General features: G+C 40.7%; 1 protein-coding gene across 4 annotated transcripts in view; it reads left to right on the plus strand.

Moving 5' to 3' along the window:
* Nucleotides 1–19,789, plus strand: part of NUP93 (nucleoporin 93) — a 110,060-nt gene that overhangs the window by 54,967 nt on the left and 35,304 nt on the right. For 2 of the 4 annotated variants that reach the window (XM_059383888.1, XM_059383890.1), the window contains exon 4: nt 16,869–16,931. In XM_059383888.1, coding sequence (XP_059239871.1) covers nt 16,869–16,931 — 63 coding nt within the window. Of the gene's footprint in view, nt 1–1,751; nt 2,127–14,092; nt 14,113–16,868; nt 16,932–19,789 lie in introns of those variants that run through there. The other 2 variants (XM_059383891.1, XM_059383889.1) reach the window with 2 other exon arrangements.

A 19,789-nucleotide genomic window follows, 5' to 3' on the forward strand; every position in this document is an offset into this window, starting at 1 on the left:
GCTACCCCCAACACACATTCCCTCCCTCCTTCCTTGTGCAGTTTCTGAGCTGCTAGTGGTACCTTGTGTTGGGTCTGGAACCAAAAAAAAAAAAGGCTCGAATTGTTGAATGTTAGCTACAACTACTGTAACATCTGCTATGGCACCTAATAGCACTGTTGGTTAATTAATTTTAAGTTAGGGGAAGAAACAAAACTAGAGTGCTCTTCCGCTTTACAGCGCTTGTTAACACATGCACCTCCAAATTACGCATTTGGTGCTATCGCAATGAATAAAACAAAGGAAATCATGAGTTGATTTTTATGTTAGTAGCAGAAGTTCTTCCATTGTTATGCACTGTTCAGATACCCGTGTTTTCCTATGTTCATTCTTTTTTGGTTATTATTTTTTTTAATAAAGGCAGAAATGTCTGCAACATTTCAACTCTCAGCATTTAATTGGCTAAAGTTCTGATGTAAGAAATATAAGTTAATTATTTTAATTTTCTTTTAAAGCAACAAAACTTGGTTCTGCTTCTTTAAATACCAAAATGATGATTATAGATGGATAAGAAGCTTTAAGTAGCCAAATTGTAGATGCTAAGTAGCCAAGTTAATATTTGTATAAAAATATATTACAAAATTGCCAAATATTGTGTGTCATTCTGGTTCTGCAGTATAGGTGTTGGTTTTGCAACCATCAGATTGCAATTGTAGGGTTTGTGGGTTTTGTTTTTGAAGATAGAAGGGTCTTTCTTGCATTTTTTTTTTTTTTTCAATCTGCACCATAATGACGGTTTCCTACCTGACTGGCCTGAGTTTAATCGTCGGATGCCTGGTTCTTCGTGTGGTCTGATCTTTGCTTTTTCACAAGCTTTCCTGCAATTGCACAGTTGTTTGCTGCATTGAGTTTCTTTTAGTGACAATGAAAAGCGTATGTTGGTATTTTAATATAGTCTTTAATTTTCAGGTTGTACATTAAAACATGGAGGGAAAAAAAATCCCTGTCTGAGGAGCTCTTTTAAAAACCATTACAGTAGAATGGGAATATTCATTACTTACACATCATATATTTTTCCCTAAATGTTGTACAAAGAAGTGACAGTTGAGCCGAGCATATGTTAATAAAAGGTCTGCATTTTCCTGTGTCACTGACAGTTTCATTGGCTGTATATTCCTGAAATGCAAATAGCCTCAGTTCTGTTCAAAGCTATAATTAATCTGAATAGTTATTTAAACAGTATTGAAATCTTTTAACTACTGAGAGGCCAAACATTTAAGATGGTGAATTTACTGTTCTGTTTGAAGGACGGTACAACTGACGAGGGCACAGCGATCTGAGATGCTTGTGTATGTTGGATCTACACATTCTGTAGGCTAAAATGGCAGAATCTGTCTGCTGCTGTATAAAATCTTTTAACTACCATTTATTTTAGCATCATGGCATGTGCAAATTCCTGCTGCTCAGTTAAGGGACCAGCTTCACAACTGGTGTTACAATCTGTGGCCACAGCACTGCATCACAATGCAGCAAATGCATTTTCCACATTAACCAAACATGACAGTTGAAGCGATTATTAACCATGCAAGATGTCGGAAGTCATCAAAAATTCACATCAGAGTAATTGCAGTGGCTTGGGTCGGGAAAAAAAAGTATCATAGCATTCCTTGGCTCATGTTGTCTCTCCCCCTCTTAAATCTTAACTTGGTACAGTCCGTTAACAATAAAATACCCTTCTGTAACCTATAAACTGTTACTCCCATCAGTTTGTGCTTTCAAACTGAAGGCTGACTTCTCTGAATTTGTGTAGAGCAGCACGAATGATTATGCTGTGCCCCAGGGGCTGCAGTGTACCCTTTATAAGGGGACCCTGCCATCTCATTGTCTAATTGGACTCTTTAAAGCTTCGGTCATATCATCATTTGCAGAGTGTTCTCTTTTCCTTTTTCTTCTTTCTCTCTCTCCTCTCTCCCTCTCCTCTCTCCCTTCCTCTTTCTCACCCCCTACCCCCTCAATTCTGGCTATCTGGAATGGGAAAAACTTGAGCACTGGTTCCATCAGAGCTCATCCCACAGAGAAGGTATGGAAGAGCTGCCGTGACCAACAGCATCGACCGGTCTGTAACTCCTAAAATTTGAGAGCTGCAGGTAGGATTGTTTGTTCTGTAAAGAAATTAAGATAAATGCACCTTAGTAAATAGAGTGACGGCATGTTGTTGCAGTACCTTTGAAAGACAAGGGCTTGGCTTGTTTAAAATTTCAAGGTAAATTCAGAGGATTTAACTTATTTGATAGAAAAAGTACTCAATTCTCCTGAGAATTCTTCAGATTTGTGCCTTGTCATTCTAATATTTTTCTTTTAAAAAAAAAATCTTTTGGGTGGGGCAGAGGTATTTGCTTAAAGATTTAAATAGTTGGTTATTTTGGATTTTTGCAGACTTCATCTTTAGTAAGTAGTATGGACTTTCTTTAGGATTTTTTTGAAAGATGCATGTAAAGTGTAGAATTCTCATATGAGATAAAGCATTAAAATAGAATTTCTTTTCTAAAATCAGATCCTTTGGGATTTTTAGGGGTGTGTGTGTGTGTGTGTGTATGTAGGATGCCTTATTTCAGTCATTTATATTTTGTTGAAGGGAAAAAGTACTATTGGAGGTATTTAGGATTATCTCACAGGAAATGCTTTAGCATAAGGCTTTAAATGAGAAGAATTAAATAGTAACACCCAAGATATGGACTTTTTAAGTATTATCAAATGTAGGCAATTTCAGTTAAGATAGTTACTTTTTCTTTCTTAAATTTATCCTCAAAAGAGTATAAGTCCTTTAAGTATATTTCACATTTTTGGTGTAGAGAATGTGATTTCTGTACATGATATGGAAACTTCCTAAGTCGTGTAAGCATTATCTGGAGGGTAATGAAATTATAAATGTTGCCTATAACACTTTTAATACCTTGATTAATATCAGAGATGAAAGTGTTTTTGATTCAGTGAAAAGCAGCTTGCTTTTTGTCTTCCCTTACAAACAGGAGAAGGCAGTGATGTATAGCTTTTTATCCCAAGGAATGTATTTGTATCATGGGACCTGTAGGGTCTGGACTTTTTTCTGAAGCAGGGACTTGGAAATTGCTCACCTAGTTGAGAGATTTAGCTCCCTTCAGAGGTGGGGGACTTTCTGTACTCTTAACAATAGGAAGACTTGAGGAGCTGTCAAGTAGGGAATGGAGGAGAGCTGCTCAGGGAAGGGAGAGGTACTGAGAATTTTTCTTGTCTTGGCATTGAAGGTCTGGATTTACCCACGACTAAGATTCCTTTAAAACTCTGACCCAGTGCAGCATTGCAAGGAATTGATTTCTGAGATGAGACAATGAGCTGTGGTTTGCATTTTGTAAAGATGGAGGAAACCTCTAACACTGACCCTGTATGGGAGATGACTCAATTATCTGTGCCTTGGTACAGTTGCAAATTATTTTCCTTTGTCTGAAGTGGGTGGATGCCAGCATCTTCATCAGAGCTCCTTAATTTAATGTATGGAAAATGTCTCAGCCACCATTTTTAACAATTAGCTGTATCATGGTTGAGGTGAGCTGCGCTCTGAAGGCAGCTGCAGGGCCATTTCATTTACATTCGGTTCTGTGGCACAAGAGCTTTGTGACTGTAAAACTCAGAAAATGAATTTGCACACTGCATAGAAGAGTTCTCTAGGAGGGTGGAGAATATTCCCAGAAAGAAGATGGAATCCTTTTGTCTACAGTAAGTATTTCTCATATACTCCTATAGCGAGGAGAGGTTGAAAATTTGTCTTTGGTTGAATGGGCAGAATAGACTTTAGAATGAATGCTGCAGATATTAAAGGTGTAAGACAGGTTCTTGGATGTATGTTTTTATGTGTGTGTCAGAAACCAAGTGTGGTACGTGCATGTTTAAAATAGAGGTTCTAGGAGTGATTTTTTAACACATGCTTTTGATTAATTCTTCTCTGGTAATTTAAGTTAATGAAAGGTATGAGTTTATCACCAGTCAGAAGGTGAAAATGATACTTGAGAGAAGAAAAAATCCAAATGTGATATATTTAAGAGTTTAGGCTTTTTTCCACTGTCTTTTACAAACAGTTTATTTTCCAGTCCTGAAGAAAATTGCTAGATTTTAGTTTAGATTTTGTGTTGTTTTTTGTTTTTAAAAGAAAACCCTTCCGTGTTAATGATCTTTAGTGGCTGATTGAAATATATAAGAAAAAATGTAACAAAACGAGATTTTGTCCTAAACAATCAATAGATTGAGACTTTCGCTCTCATTAATGGGGATAATTCTTAGTGCCTTCTGTTAATTAATAGTTGTGACTTCAAAGCCACTTATGGAAAACTCTTGTTTGTGATTGTAAGCTTATAATTCTTGATTCTTAGAATTAATTGGATTTGACTTGGCTTATTCCTTTGTTCCTTTATGCTGTTACTGAGAGGAAATAAGTGGATTTTAACTTTGATTTTTGTGTTTATTTTTTTAACGGCACTTATCCCTGAAGAATTTGTAGTAAGTGTATTTTACAGTAAACTGTACCATGAAGAATTTGCTCAAAATCCTTTAGTAGCCGTTTCAGGAGTTGAATCTTACAGAACTGAGTGTCTGAGAATCCTTTTTACTTGATATCAAATTTATAAAGCCAGCTGTTCTCCCAGGTCTTGTTGCACTAGCTGTTATTCATCCTACTCACTGAATGCTGGTTTTCTTTAATTAATAGATGTTTTTGAAACTAAGGGAGAGGAAGATTTTCATATCAGTCTTTTCACTGAAATAGAAAGGATCAGTTATCCTAAGCCCGGTCCAGAATCCTACAAAGATTCCATAAATCTTAAATAAATCTTAGGGTTGTAGTATAAAAACCTAGATCTCAATATAATTATTTTAACCCTGGGAAGGACATTCACTATATTCATTGTTTGGGTGTATGGTAGAATGCAAAGGGATTCTTTTCCCTTGGTTTTTATAAGGCTTGCTCTTTGAAATGGAAGAGTTTCAGGGCAACAGATTAGAACTCCATTTTAACTGCAGCTTTGCTTGCATAAAATGTTTGGTTGGATGGCATGAAAGGTGTCACAAACCCTCCCTTTGAAATTTTTAAAGTAAAACTTGAAGATTCTGGTCTTGTTTTCTTTCTCTCTGGCTTTATGGAAGCCGTATATGTGGTGCTCTGGGGAGATAGCAGAGACCCAGTTGCTTTCCAGTTTCTTTGCCTCTACCGTGGTCTACTCAAGTTTGGCTGCTGGGAAGAGGCTCTCCTTTCTGGTACTTGTAGGGGATTCCCAAATCTCTACTATCTGCAAATTCTTCTGTTTTCTCATGGAATTTTAGCCTGGCTGGTAGTAAAGAGTCAGGGGAGGGCTCTTATGCTACAAAAAAAAAAAAAAAAAAAAAAAAATGTATTCATATCAAACCTTTGAACGCTCTGGCAGTGCCATAATGTAGATAAGCAAGCATGTCGGCCAGCCCGCTAGAAGCATTCTGTGGCACTAAGATGGCAGTGAGCAAGGAGTAAAATGGCGTCCCCAGGAACGCTGTGATAAGAGGTGCACCGCACCAGTCATCTTTCTTCAGTCAAGTTTGGAGACCCCTCTAGTAGCACTGCTTTGGCAGTTTGCAGTTACTTTTTATTCTGTTAGAAGAGAGAAATTTTGAGGTTTTCCTGAAGTAAAGACTTAATTAGCATTTATATCTCAATAGCTTCCGGTTGTTACTTGTAAGAAATTGGTGAGATAAGGATAAAATAAATTTTAAATAGCTATTTTATATCCTCATTTCTGAAATCTCTTGCTCTGTGTTTTCTTCTTCTTTTTTCTTAATTTAGAAACGTAACTCCTTCCAATATAAGGTGGATTTTTAGAAAATAGAGGACAGTATGAGTCTCCTTTATGGCAAGATGAAACTCGTCTTCCTATGAAAAGATGTTATTTGTCTTTGATTCTGGTTTTCGTTCTTGCTCTACGTGGGCTTAGGTTATTTGATATGTAAAATAAATGTTGCCGCCTTCAGAAACAAAGTTTATTGTATTTCTTTTGTGGTTCAGGTATGGATTAATTTGAAGTGACCTCTAGTCATAGTGGTAATGGCTGTGCTAATTTCTTACCTGTTCCCTTCTCTCCTGGAGTTGGAATTTTCAGAGCTGGCCTCAAAGTTGATCAAGGGTAATTAGCTCATCTTACAGTTAGATAAAGCAAGGCTTTTCTGTAGTTAAACAACTTTCTCAAGGTCATACATCTGCAAAGCAGTTGATTTGGGCCCAAATTCAGGCCACCTGACTCCCTTATCTGTGCTGTGCTGTGCCTCTGTCTGCATCTGACTCCATATCTTCCTCTTTGTGGGCTCGCTGGTGACTGATGGGCCTAATGGATTGATCTTTCAGTGGAGCCTGTCTTTACTTGAGCAGCCTAACTCACAGAGATCTTCCTTCTCAGTCTTGCCAGAAATGACTTAATTGAGCTGTGCCTGGAGTCTTCCTGGGCCTGTGTTAATAGTCAATAATGTATTTACAGATTTACCATATATAAACAAACATTTAAAAATAAAACACATTCTGCAAATTGAGCTTTTCGGTCGTCCATCATGTTGGCTCAGTTCCAAGAAGGAAGTACTCATCTCCTGAGGTAGGCATGGACATCACATCCATCTGCCCTGAGCTGGGATGGAGCTGGGCATTTTGACATGCCCTCCCAGCAGATCACTCCTCCAGCTGTAGGTATGAGGGGTCCCCTAGTGCAGGGTTGCCCTTTTCCTAGTATGGAAGGACTGGCCGAAAGGTTTTAGCTCCATGTCAGTTTCAGGCTATTTGTATTCGTAAAATGGTCTTGTTCTCTCCTTCTGTGGTTTGCTTTTGCCACTCCAGCTAGGCGGTGTTTTCTACTTTCTGTAGCCATGATGATGAACGGTGAGTGGTGTATCCTGTGGTATTCCCTCAGCTCTGACAGGGTAAAGTCAAAATGTTTCCAAACTTAAGGTTTGAGAGAGAGAGTAGAATCCCAAGTACTGTTAGCGGAGCAGAGGCGTACCGTGACAAACTCTGTGTAAGACAACCGGAAGTTATAGATGAGTCTCTTGCTTGTTTTAGTGGACTCTAGACAAATGTTTAGAAAAGAATTTCTGAATAAGAAGAAACTGCAGCACAACCAAACCTCCCTTTTCCCTGACAGCCATGATGATCAGTGCTCCAGTCCCGTCAGCATAAGCAGTGCTGCAGAGCAGGAGGAGCTGTGATTTTCGACTGCAGTGTGAATGACTGACACCGTGTGCCGGCAGGGAATTAATAGGACACGTGGTTCCCACACACTGTCTTGACTAACAGCGCTCCTTGCACTTGCTAAGTAGAACTTAATTCCGAGATCTGTGGAAACCACCCTGGCAAAAACCGCCTGGTTCCCACCTGACCAGCTTGGAGACACACCTCTGCTGTCTGTTCTCATAGCCCCCAAATCTTATTTCCGAAGGGAAAAGACACTAGATGGGAAAGCAGGGGATATGTGTTTTCTGATAAAATACAGGGTTGTTTTAATGCGTTCTTTTAGGGTGGGTTTAAGGGACAGTGGCAGGGGGTGTCGTCCAGGATGAAAGGCCAATATTGATGCATTCCCGTTTTATACTGCAGTGCGGTTTTAGTACCCAAAGTTCTTTGACTGTGGACTGATGTCTCCAAGATGGAAATCAGTTCCCCAAACACATAGTAAAACATTTTTCTTGTCCCTTAATATATGTTCTCCTTCTCTTACCATCACTTCAAATAACTATAGCATTAGTATTTTTTAGATCTGTTCGTACCATTGGGTGAGGAGAGGGTTCTGGTGCTGGTTTTTAAAGCCAGACATACTATTTTATCCCAGTTGCAAAACTAAATTGAAGTTTTCCCTTTAGATTCCTCCTGTTCTTGTGTCCTCAAAGGTTAGCCATACAAGTGTACCAGTTTTTTACCGGGGCAGGGGGTGGGGCGGGAAGATAAAGTGTTCAGAGTTGCTGTCCTTGCTTTCTCCCATGGGGCCACCTCAGCAGTCTGAGAACAGTTGGCTGGCTGCCCTCTGTCCCTCTGCCTTGGCTTCCAGTGTTCCTGTTCCTCCCTGCCTCACTTCTAGGAGCGGAGAGAAAGGATGGCCGCCAGAGGCCCAACCACTGCAGCGCCGCGCATCCTGCTGCATCACGGGCCCTCTCCCTAGCACGCAGGCTGGGGCTTGTTTTTCATGAAGTGGTGAAACTCAGCACGGAGCAAGCCACATCCTCTCCCCAGACCTCTTGGGACCAGCAGGGGAAAGTTATTTATGCAGTCCCAAAAGGTCACTGCAGGGCTTTGCTGGATTTGGAAAGAAGGGAGAGTTCTGCTGAAGACGTTTTTTTCCTCACTAGTGCCTAAATGGCCATCGTTTATTCTTTTAGTCATTTATATCATGCTCTTACCCTCTGCACGTAGTCTCCCAGTGACTGAGCTGAACAGATTGCTTTCCTTTCCTGGAAGGCCAGAGATAGGGAACAAATAACGGGAATACCCCGGACTCCCTAACAGGGTACAACCGTTTTTGTAGCAGTAGCACAAGATATGTAACTGACCTCACAAAGGATCCAGCTCTTAACCTCAGCCTTATTTCCTCAGGGCAGGACACCAGCTTCATGGCTTGGCGGAGAACTAGGAAGAGGCATCTGTTGTTGTTATGTGTTGACAAGGGATGTGTGCTGTGCCCTCTGCACCCCTCACTGCCACACACAGGAATGGCACATCCACGTCCTCAAAGACCTCCCCTTCTGGGTCATGATGAGTCCTGCCTCTTACATTCTTTCTTTACCCAATACTGAAAGTCTTGGAACTTGGGGTTTTGTTACGCAATAGTTATTTCTCCCTTCCTTCTCCTCCTCCTCTTTTTGTGGGTTGGGGAGGATAATAGGAAGGGGACCACAAAAGGAAATTAGGTGGGGTTGTATGAATGGCTCTCTCAGAGGCCTGTGGCTTTTGCAGAAGATACAAGTTAGATGGAATTTCATCACTCCTGGACTGACACGCCCTTGAAAAGATGAGATGTGCCAGCACACTTAAGTCAGTGCTGCCCGGAAAGCCCTGGGTGTGTCCAGAGAGAGGCACTTTCTTAGAGCTGTGTGTTCTTAGGTTTAGAATCCCCTTGGACCAACACTGGGTTAGCTTTAACCTGTGCGAATTTGTAGACCATCCTTTAAACCAATGTGAATTTTGGGAGCAAGTGATTTATTTTGCCTTAATGGGCCCAAATCCATCACCTAATTGTGTGACCCTTTGTTTAGCCCAGTAGTAGAAACCATGTACAAAATGGGACCCTGCAGCCTGACAGTGACAGATGGCCTGCTGCCCATGCAGTGCCATGTTATAGTGACAAGGTTTGCTACCTGTGGCTCCAGAGCTGCCTGCAGGCCTCTGGATCTGCTGAGCTGGCAAATGGTGGCACTCCACAGCCGCTCTTGCAGGGTCTGCTGCCACCTGCTGCAGGAGAGCGGCTAGGCTTTTGCATAAATACACAGTGAGAAATCATACAACAGCATTAAAAATATGTTACAGTTGGTAATGTCAGCCACTGGCTTAGCACTATTTTTTTTTTTTTAAGATACCAATGTATCTACCTTTTTTTTTTTTTTTTAAGTTATTTATTTATTTATTTGACAGACAGTGATCACAAGTAGGCAGAGAGGCAGACAGAGACAGAGGGGGAAGCAGGCTCCCGGCTGAGCAGAGAGCCTGACGCGGGGCTCGATGCCAGGACCCTGGGATCATGACCTGAGCTGAAGGCAGAGGCCTAACCCACTGAGCCACCCAGGCGCCCCTAATGTATCTACTTTTTAAAATTTAATGCAGTCTGTGAAGAAACAGTCTGAAGTAGTAAACTTTTTTTGTAGAAAACACGCCTTGGGATTTACTCTAAATACCTGAGTTGCAAAATAAAGCCTGGATTTGCTGTTCTGTCTGTATTCCTTGCAAAAGGAGATTCACTGTCTCTTGGGTGTTTTAGACTGACATTCTGTGCATTCTTACTATATTACATTAAATACTACTCTGATAAAATAACCAAACATGCTATAAAACCATATGAAAGTCCCCCAAATCTTGAAAATGTTTAAATTTAAATTTAAGAATTTAAATTTAAATTAAAAAATTTCTCTGTTCATCTTTTAGGCTTTATCAGTAATGAACATCTCTCTGCACCTGAAAATTCCTTGAGGCATTCTCTGTAGGCGCCACAAAGGGAGCTAATGAAAAGCGTGTCCGCACCATCTGATAAGCCCGCGGCTCCTCTGAGTCACTGGCAGGGCTTCTGTTGTGCCCGTCTGAACACAGCAGCATCTCGCTTTGTCCTTCCTCACTTTCTCCTGAAGTAGCAGCTTTACCTTCTATACATTTCACCCAAGAGAAGGTTTCAGAAGAGGTTGTTTGTTCAGAAATTGGGAAGAAGGGACATTTAGGCAAGGTTAAGGGAGTAGGAGGTATTTTTCCTTAGAATGAGCTGAAGCACATAGTGGATATAGCTCACACCCCGTTGTTTCTAGAAATCAGACCCTAAAATATCTCAAGTTCTAACGGCCACTTGCAGTGCCTTTCAGAAGTGTTCTTTCCACCTTGGAGCAGACCCTCTTGATTATTCTGGTTTTTAAGTTTCCTTTTTGGTCTGCTTGGTTTTCTTTTACTTTTTCCTTGCGTTCCTAGCTGTTGCTTGTATCTTGGCAATGTTTTTTGCATCTACGATGACCATTTTCTGCTGTCACCGCTAACTTGGGTTAGTTTGATTTGGAATGTTGGTATATCATTATGTATTAAATGAGAGAGATACAAAACTTTTAAAGCACTCACTGTGTGTTTTTGTCTTATGTCAGATACCTTCTCACAGAAAGTCTGGCCCACTGTGGCCCACTGTGCTTCACTTTAAATTCTGTCAGAGTAGATTCCCAGTTGATCTGTTGAAGGAGTGGAGACACAGAATTGTCTTTTGTGTTTTGAGGACCATATAAAATATGGCTTTTGCTTTGTGGGGCCAAGCTAGACTAATTATTTTATCTTTTTTGTTTTATTTTTTAATGGTCAGGAAATCTGTGTTCAAAATCTTCAAACTGTTTATGTAACTAACTGTCCAGCAGATCACTTATTTGTTGTGGGTGGGAAGCAAAGAACTGTGAAAGAGTCACTGTAAGCTCTTGTTTTGCCATCTTACTTTCCTAGCTGAAGTGGATACAGAAATTTTTCGCACAGAGACCCTTATTTCTTACAGTTTTCACTTTTGGAAAGCAAATAAGCTAAGAGAATTTGGCCATTTGACAAAAACAAACATCTTTGTGCCCACTCCCTTCTTCTGCAGTAGGAGTTAGCTGCCACGTGTATTCTGAAACCCAGCCTGCCTGGTGACTAAAAAAAGGCCGTTTCATGCCTTTCTTTCCCAGCGTGAGCCATTTAAAAGCCAATGTGGCTGTCAGGTCCCTGAGATGTAACCGCACGTTTGATAGGAGAATTGGGTTACCTGTGGTTATGTTCTGGGTTGTTCTTGGTTAGTAGAGGTATCCCCTGTACTTTACAAAAGCTTGTGTTATGCCACTTTGCTTTTGCAGAAGACCTACGTTAGTACCTGTTTTTGCTAACCAAAAGAAATCCAAAGTGGACTTCTGTTTTTATGAAAAAGATGAAAAGCAAAAAAGCCTTCTGCTTTTGTTTTGTAGCATAGAAGCAGCACATGCCCAGAGGAGTAGCAGGGAGAGGAGTAGCAGGGAGAGGAGTAGCAGGGAGAGCGGCGGCAGGGAGAGTGGCAGCACCCAAGCTCCTCTACTGACGGCCACACTGAGCATCTCAGCCGAAGCCGCCATAGCTCTGAACTCTACCTGTGAGCATCTGTGCTTTATCTTGTTTTATTTTGTGCACCCATTAATAAGATGTACTCTAGGTGTCAGAAAAGCTAAAGAGAGGTTATTTGGGGGGTCTGGGAACACTCAAAAATTTTTTCTTATGTATTCATGGCAATTGCTTCTTTGCTTTATGTCTTTTTGGCTTATGAAAGGTTTCAAAGGAATGTTCTACTTTCAGATAGTGAAAGAAACCTTTGTGCATTACAGGGCAGCCCACTTCTTCTGTTAAAGGTGGGACACATGGGGTGTGCCTGGGTGGCTCTGTTGGTTAAGCATCTGACTTTTGATCTCAGCTCTGGTCTTGGTCTCAGTGTCCTGTGTTCAAACCCTGCATTGGGCTCCATGCTGGGCGAGGAGCCTACTTTAAAAAAAAAAAAAAAAAAAGATGGAACACATGGCTGGAGCTACTGCTTGGGCAGATGTATGGTGTTTATTTGTTCCACAGCAATAAATAGTAATATTATTTTGGGACGCCAAAGAATTGACATCTAGAACAGTGATTTCTGCTTTTTGTCTGTGACCTGTAGTAAGAGGTATATTTTATACCAGGACCCACTTCATACATACAAATATGTATACATAATTGGAAGAAAAGTTTCACAAAACAGTATTTACCTATACCACATATCTCTGTTGCATGTCATTTCTTTAAAAAAATGCTGATCGATTTCATGACCCAATTACGAGTTCTGACCCACATTTTGAAAAACATCATTCTAAAGGACTGCCAAGAACTCAATATTTATTGTTTCATTCCTTCCCTAACTATATGAGGCTGGAGGAAGAAAGGAATAAATATGCAATCATAAAATATCTGTTTATTCTACCTTGATTTGCTGTCATAGAGACAATATAATAGAATGCAGAAAGGTAGAAAAGAGGTCAGAAAATTTGGAGTCTACAAACTAGATGATGTTAGTGTGGCCCTACAGCATTATGGAGTTGGTAAAAGCTCTAGAAACCATCTTGAATGGCCCTTTCAACATTTAAACCTCTATTAATTAAGGACATACTTTAATGTATGATCCAGTTAAGTAACACTGAGAAACAGTTTAGTACTGACCTAAAAGCAAGGACTAGAAGCAGATGTGTGTATTGCACGTCTAGCGCAGAGTGATCCCTGTAACAGTGAAAGGGTTAGTCCTTACTAGTACTGGTCTAAGAGTTAGTGTTCTCTGAGCCTTCAAATTCATCATTTGTAAAGGGGAACTGATAATGAAGAAAACAAATTTAAAGTATTTTGCTTCCTTCCAGACTCTCTTTTTTTAGAGAGAAAAGGAAGTTTTTCCTTATTTTCTTGATTGGAAAGTGTAGTGTTCCCTTATTATCTTGGAAACGATGGGTCTCTTGAGGGTCGGAACTCTTTGAATTCTGCGTCTTCCTTTTCCTGCTTAGGAAACTGTGGTCCAATTAGTTAAATGCTGAGATTCTGTTTCTCACCTGTAAAATGAAGAGGGGGTAGGTGAGAGGAGAGTGGAGTGATCATGTCTGTTCTTTCATACTCTTAAAAGATTAGCAGTAATGTCTTTGAATTGCTTAGAGCAGTATCTGGCCCTTAATTGCTTCCTGAATGAGAGCTATTATATGTTCCAGAAAGCTTGAAACCAAAACCCATTCAAGGAGCTGGTTAGGAGAGGATCTGTTTCCAGGACTCTGGCAGTGAGGAGAAGTATACAGATGGGGAAGTCAGGAGTGGTTATCTTACTTAGCAGGCCTGCAGATGTTTATGGAATGTTCTTTATTGAGCGGGCCAGCAGTAGACGGGTTGGGTGGGAGACTATGAACAATTTAAAAGTGCTTGTTGGCAAGAAGAGGGGATGTTAGTGATGCGGTGCTCTGAGGGTCACAGTTAGACAGCTGGCATCTCCTAGTGAAGGTGGGGTGTTGGGTCCTGTCTGTGACCAGGATCTTCATTGAGAAAGGCACCTCCCAGGTTCCCCTTCACTCCTTCAGTCCTATGGAAAACCCATTTTCTGATGGCTATTAAAAATATACTCTGGGATGTGGGGTGTGAGAGGCACCTCCCAGAAGCAGTGGGAAGGAAAGGAAACACACATGGAAGAGGGAAGTCAAGGGAGAGATCCATGGGAAACTTGGGTGTTGGCAGGTATTTTTCTGCCCAACTATTTAGTTCTTTAATTTGTTACTTTCCCTCAAGGTGTGTATTCTTTCAAAGAGAGTAACTGCCACTAGATGGCACCCAGACTCCGGCACTGTTCTGGCTGTATACGTTCTGTTAAAGATTCTTTTCAAAAGGTAGGCCACTAATGTGTGTGGGGTTTTTTTTTTGTTTTGTTTTTTGTTTTTTGTTTTTTTAAATAAAATGTGATATGTGGCCTATTTTAGAGAGGAATAAAGGGTGAAAAATTGAAATCCAGGGGTACCTGGGGGGCTCAGTGGTTAAAGCCTCTGCCTTCGGCTTGGGTCGTGATCCCAGGGTCCTGGGATGGAGCCCCTCATCTGGCTCTCTGCTCAGCGGGGAGCCTGCTTCCCCCTCTCTCTGCCTACCTCTCTGCCTACTTGTGATCTCTGTCTGTCAAATAAATAAATACAATTAAAAAAAAATTGAAATCCAAACTCTGTATGTCTTGTGGGCCCAGCTTGTGCTACCAAGAGAGCCCAATTTCTGAGGTACATAATGGCTCATGGTCTTTGTTCATAGGTAGATGCTGTCTAAAGACTGATTCTCATGCACAGGTGTTTGATTTACTTATTAATGAGATTTTTGAAATGGGGGTTTATAATGAGGATTTTCAAAAAGAATCATCTGCCCCTAAAGCAATATCTTTTTTCTCTATTTCATCACTGATTGATATTTCACTTCTTAGAAAATTTTGAATTGTGTTTCTTAAGTTGCTTTTAAACAGACGTGTCTGGTTATTGCTTTGCATTTGTGTTTTAATTGTGTGTGTGTGCGCGCGCGCACTCTTGGTTACATGTATCTATGGGTACCTCAAAGGAATGGGACAGGCTGATCATTGGGAAGAGCAGAGGAAGCCCAGAAAGGGCATGGGCCACTTGGCACAGCATCCCCCAACTAGAAAGAAAAAAATAGGCCTTGTTGGGCAGTGGTTATCACCCACCACCCTTACCCCAAAGGTGGCTTGCAGAGACAATCCACCTCCCATAGAAGCAGCCAGGAAAAGGTGCCACAAAACATAATCTGTGCCTACCATTTGTTTGGGAGCAGCATGCAATGATAGTTCCATAGTTTTGTTTACAAACTGTGATTCTAAAACCTTTAGCTTTAGTCATTAAAGATGCCTTGTGAAAGTAAAATTATAATGAAGGTTTGTTGACTTGATTGATTTGCTGTGAAAGGGTATAAATGGGATCTTTTAAAATCCTCCCCATCTTTTGTCTGGCTCCCAAGAGATGGCCAGAAGCAAGGATGTGGTGACAAGCCGCCTCCTTCTGTGTGGACCATATGGGGTCCTAACTTTATGTGCTCTGGTTTATTGAGGCTATTGCATTATTAGTAGGTGAGTGAGTAACGCCTCTCCCCACCCTACCCCACCACCAAATAGCACTGTGGGTATTTGGAGCAGTCCTAATGTTTTGCCCTCAGAGCTGTCCGAGAGCTGCCTCAGGGACTGCCCTGGAGGAGCCTATGAGGGAACCGTTTCCTTGGCTGCCAGTCCAGTGCACGCCAGGTTGGGGTGTGACAGCAGGTGTGGGAGAATCATGGGTCAGTACATAAGAAATCAGGGGACTCTATGAAGATTAATAGTTTATTTAAATTTATATTTCCAGTTGTGGTGCCCCCCCATGTTTGTTTTGTGTTGTTTTAGAGATTCGGCAATTTCATATCTGGGACTGCTTGAATAACATAATATTAAAATGTTGTAGTTGTTAATATATATTAGGTGATCAGAAATTAACTAAACATGACAGGAAGTTTTCAAAACTGTCAAATGATGATTTTAAAATTTAGCATGTCTTTAAAACTTTATCTGAATTCTCCTTTGTTTTATATTCCCCTAGAGAGTTCATGTTCCTGGGCATTTCCCTCTTTGATGTCACCAATAGATCTAAACCTAATTGATTATTATTATTTTTTTTAAATAGGCTCCATGCTGGGCATGGGGCTTGAACTTATGATCTGAGATTGACACCTGCGCTGAGATAAGAGTCAGATGCTTAACAGACTGAGCCACCCAGACACCCCTACATCTGATTGATTCTAATAAGTGTATCGAACCTTGAGTCAAGTGCTTGATTGCATATCTCATTTAATATTCATTTTATATATAGGTGAACTAAAGTTGAGAGAGTTTGAGTGACTTGGCTAAATTCATGCCATCAGTAAACAGAGGCACCATGATTTGGAACTAAGTCTGTCATTGTATTACTCTGTAGTTGCATTTTGTGGGCATTTATTCTGTGCATATCAAACCAGTCTTGGTCTTCTGGTCATCCCATCTGTATTAAACAAGCAGCGAATGTCATCAGGCCTGAAATAGAGAATGCACATGGCAAAACTCCCTCAGAAATGTGTGGTTGGTTGGTTGGTTGGTTTTGGGGAGTATCCCAGTCATTGACCAACAAGTGGAAAATACCCAGACAAGTGGATGGTGCTGCTTCTGTAATGTTAGGAAGAAACTGAAGAATGAATTGAAAAAGCAACAGAGAAATATAAACTAAAGGTAGTTAGAAGAACTATGACTGTTGTGTAGTCAAAGTTGTGTCTATAATCTGGGCCATTCAGAAATACTGAAGGGCAGTCTTTGTTAGTTCACGTTTTGTATGTTTACAGGATGTGGGACTTGAGCTACTGCTTCATGGAGACTGTAGCCTCTAATAATCATCATGTGCTCTAAAAAATGAAAGAAAAATTGGGAAACACCTGGAAAAACCATCTATTTTGATGTTTCTGGGTTAAGAAATTTCTGTCAGGGTGAAGGTAGGCAGGATAGCAGATATCCTAATGGCTGCTTTTCCCCTCCAGTGTACTTTTGATTATTTGAAGCTTGATTTTAACCTAAGTTGTGTCATATCTCCCCCTTTCCTAGGGCTTCCTAAAGAATGAGAAGGACAATGCCCTGCTGTCTGCCATTGAGGAGTCCCGGAAGAGGGTAAGAAAGGAACCCAAATGAGGATGGACACCATTGTGAGGGCAGCAGTGTTCTGGAAGCAGGAGCCTGTGTCTAGGCCCAGTTCTCCTACTTAGTTCTAATTCACCAGAGGGAGTTCTACGGGAACTGTTTTTGAGGAAGATAATCATGCTTGTAATTCTACTTATATTTAGTGACTGAAATGCATCTGAAACAGAATTGCCAATTAATTATCAAATTAATCTATGGAAGGCCGGACAATTCTTTCGTTTCATCGTTTGGGTATATAAAACGGTATTTTGATTTCTGTTGAATCAGCAGTTCAGAAAAGCAATTATGATCATTGATAATTATCCTTAATTTTTCCTTTTTTCATACAATTTGACTTTCTCTGTTACCTTTTATATTAAAAATTTTCCCAAGCTCTTAAAAAAAAAATAAGCAGGAAACCAGCTTGGCTCTCCAAAGGATGATAAAGAAGTCAGCCAGAGCAGCCATTATATGTGGAGCAATATTTTTGCATCAGGCATTCCCTCAAGATACTCAAAGATTGTTCGTTAACATGCATTATCTCTATTTGTTTCTGACAAGAATTAGAAGATAAAACTTTTCCAAAAGATCCCATTACGGAGTAAGATTTTCTTTTTCTTTTTCTTTTTTTTTTTTTTAATTTAAGGCCACTGGAGTCCTTTGGGGAGTGGGGGAGGAAGGTTAGCAGTCTTGTGAAGTTGGTTCTGAAAAATGCAGCTCTCCCCAGGAAGGAGGCTGGGGAGGGTTCACTCTAGTCTGTCTGCAGTGGCTATCTTTGTAGAAGTGAATAGGGGTGAAGGGGAAACCTCTGTCCCGCTGTTTACTTTATAACTCCTATATCAAGTGAAATATATTTATGTATTACTTATGTAGTTTAAAATAATAAAATAAAAAACTGTTTGTCAGTGTGCTTTATTAAAATGTTCTGTGCTGGTGGGGGACTGTCTCAGGATGGCCGATGTGAGAGAGAGAGGGCAGCTGGAGGCTTGCCAACTCTAATTTATAAGAAGAGGTTCCAAAGGCATTAATTTAAATGATTGGTATGTTTAATTATCAGAGTAAAAAAAAAAATCACTAAAATTTTATTAAGTACATTTTTGGCAATAGTATTTATTCCTAGAAATAGAGAAATTCACTTGATTCAGTTTTGAAAAAAAAATTTTTTTTAAGGCTTTTTTCTTCACACTTTGAGTGAGTTACTCACCAACATCGATTCTCCTGCTGTAAAGGACCAGTGAAATTAAATTAGGATTGTCGAATGCCACTGAGCCTTATTAATCCATTTACCCTGCGGAATGTGTTTCTGGAATTGGCAGTCTCTGAACACTGTACCATACTGAGACTAAATGTGCAGCCAGCCAAAACATCTAAGTGACACACCACAGTGCAAAATGTGTGCATATGTGTTTGTGAGGGAGATTTTCCGGTGTTGGGAGCTGGCCTGTGGGAGAGACCTTTCACCTGTCTGGACACTAGGACACTACCACTGAGCAAGAATTATTTTCAAACAAAAGGTGAGCGGCTTCCTGGCATTTTGGTGGTAATTTCATGTTTGAATAACTTGCCAATGTCCTGCTGAAATGCCAAGAAAACAAGCTTCAAAACCACAAATGTGTCCTATCTTTTTCCATTTGGTGCGTCCCAGCAAAAACAGAACAACATTATCAGAACATATGTAGAGTTTCTAAAAGCCAGCAACAGCTCAATAAGTGGGTGTGAAGTCAAGGCATATTTCCCTATTCCCTTTATGAAAAAGGGGTTTGAGTGTTCCCCACCTGTTTTTAATTCAGTTGCCCAGTTCTCTTCCTGCCTTCCTTTCTTCACTGTTTGCAGAGAGGTAGATGTCCACACCTAACCTGAAAGAGTCCCATGTAATTTATAATTTCTCTACTGCTTTGTCATTTTCTGTGGTTTGTCTTTCCTTCTTTTAATTTTTACACATCCACACACCCTTCCAGGTTGTCCCTTTTCTCTTCCTTTGGATCCCTCTCCTTGTCCCTGCTGTTCCTACCTTTCATCTTGCCTCAGAACTTCACTCTTCATTGTCAATGAGTAGCTCTGTTGAATCTCATTCATTAGCTCTCCTAGTTGGCATTCTTCTTTGCACCTAATCTGGTGGTTCGGTTGTGGGTCTGAAGGGAATAGGCTGGAATAGGGCAGATGGGTGGCTGATCATCTCTGATTAGCCCACAAATTAGATGTTCATTAGCTCGAATGTAATTAAGATAAGCTAGGGGTTGTGTGGTCAAAGGAAGAGAATTTTAATGTTGGCCCATTTATTTTTATTTGAAGCTCCTTATCACACTAATGACGAAAGGAACCACAGTGCTGTTCATTCAGGTTGTGGGCTGTTTCTAAATGAGTAGCCTGGCACTGCTCAGATATATCTGAGGATTTGAGCCCAGAAAGCTGCCAGTTTTCAGAGTACTTCCTGTGTTCTTGAAACAACAGTTCTTGGCACATAGGTAGGCAGCCTGATTAACAGGTGTTGGTTAATTCCCACTCTTGTCAGTCTAACCCTTAAATGACACTGGAAGTCTGAGCCCACTGTCTCATCAACAGCATGTCTGGATAGTAAACAGTTTCCTTCAGTTACTTTTACTGTTAGGCCATTCTTTACCCAGCCAGAGGACTTACCTTAAGAAAAACTCCTGTGTCACTCTGCTGTCCTGGGTCAGTACCACAGCTTAGGCCGTGCCTCCCCTCCTGTTGCATGCTCAGAAAGTGGTCTGCCAGCCTTCCCCCCACCCCCCTAGTTCTGCCCACCCTTGTCCTCGTGCCACATCGCCCTTCATTTTCCCAGCTGAAGAGGTTGTTGGTCTGACCACTAAATAGGAAGAGTTGAGAAG

This window comes from Mustela nigripes, chromosome 17, assembly GCF_022355385.1.
Source record: "Mustela nigripes isolate SB6536 chromosome 17, MUSNIG.SB6536, whole genome shotgun sequence".
Taxonomy (NCBI): Eukaryota; Metazoa; Chordata; class Mammalia; order Carnivora; family Mustelidae; genus Mustela; species Mustela nigripes.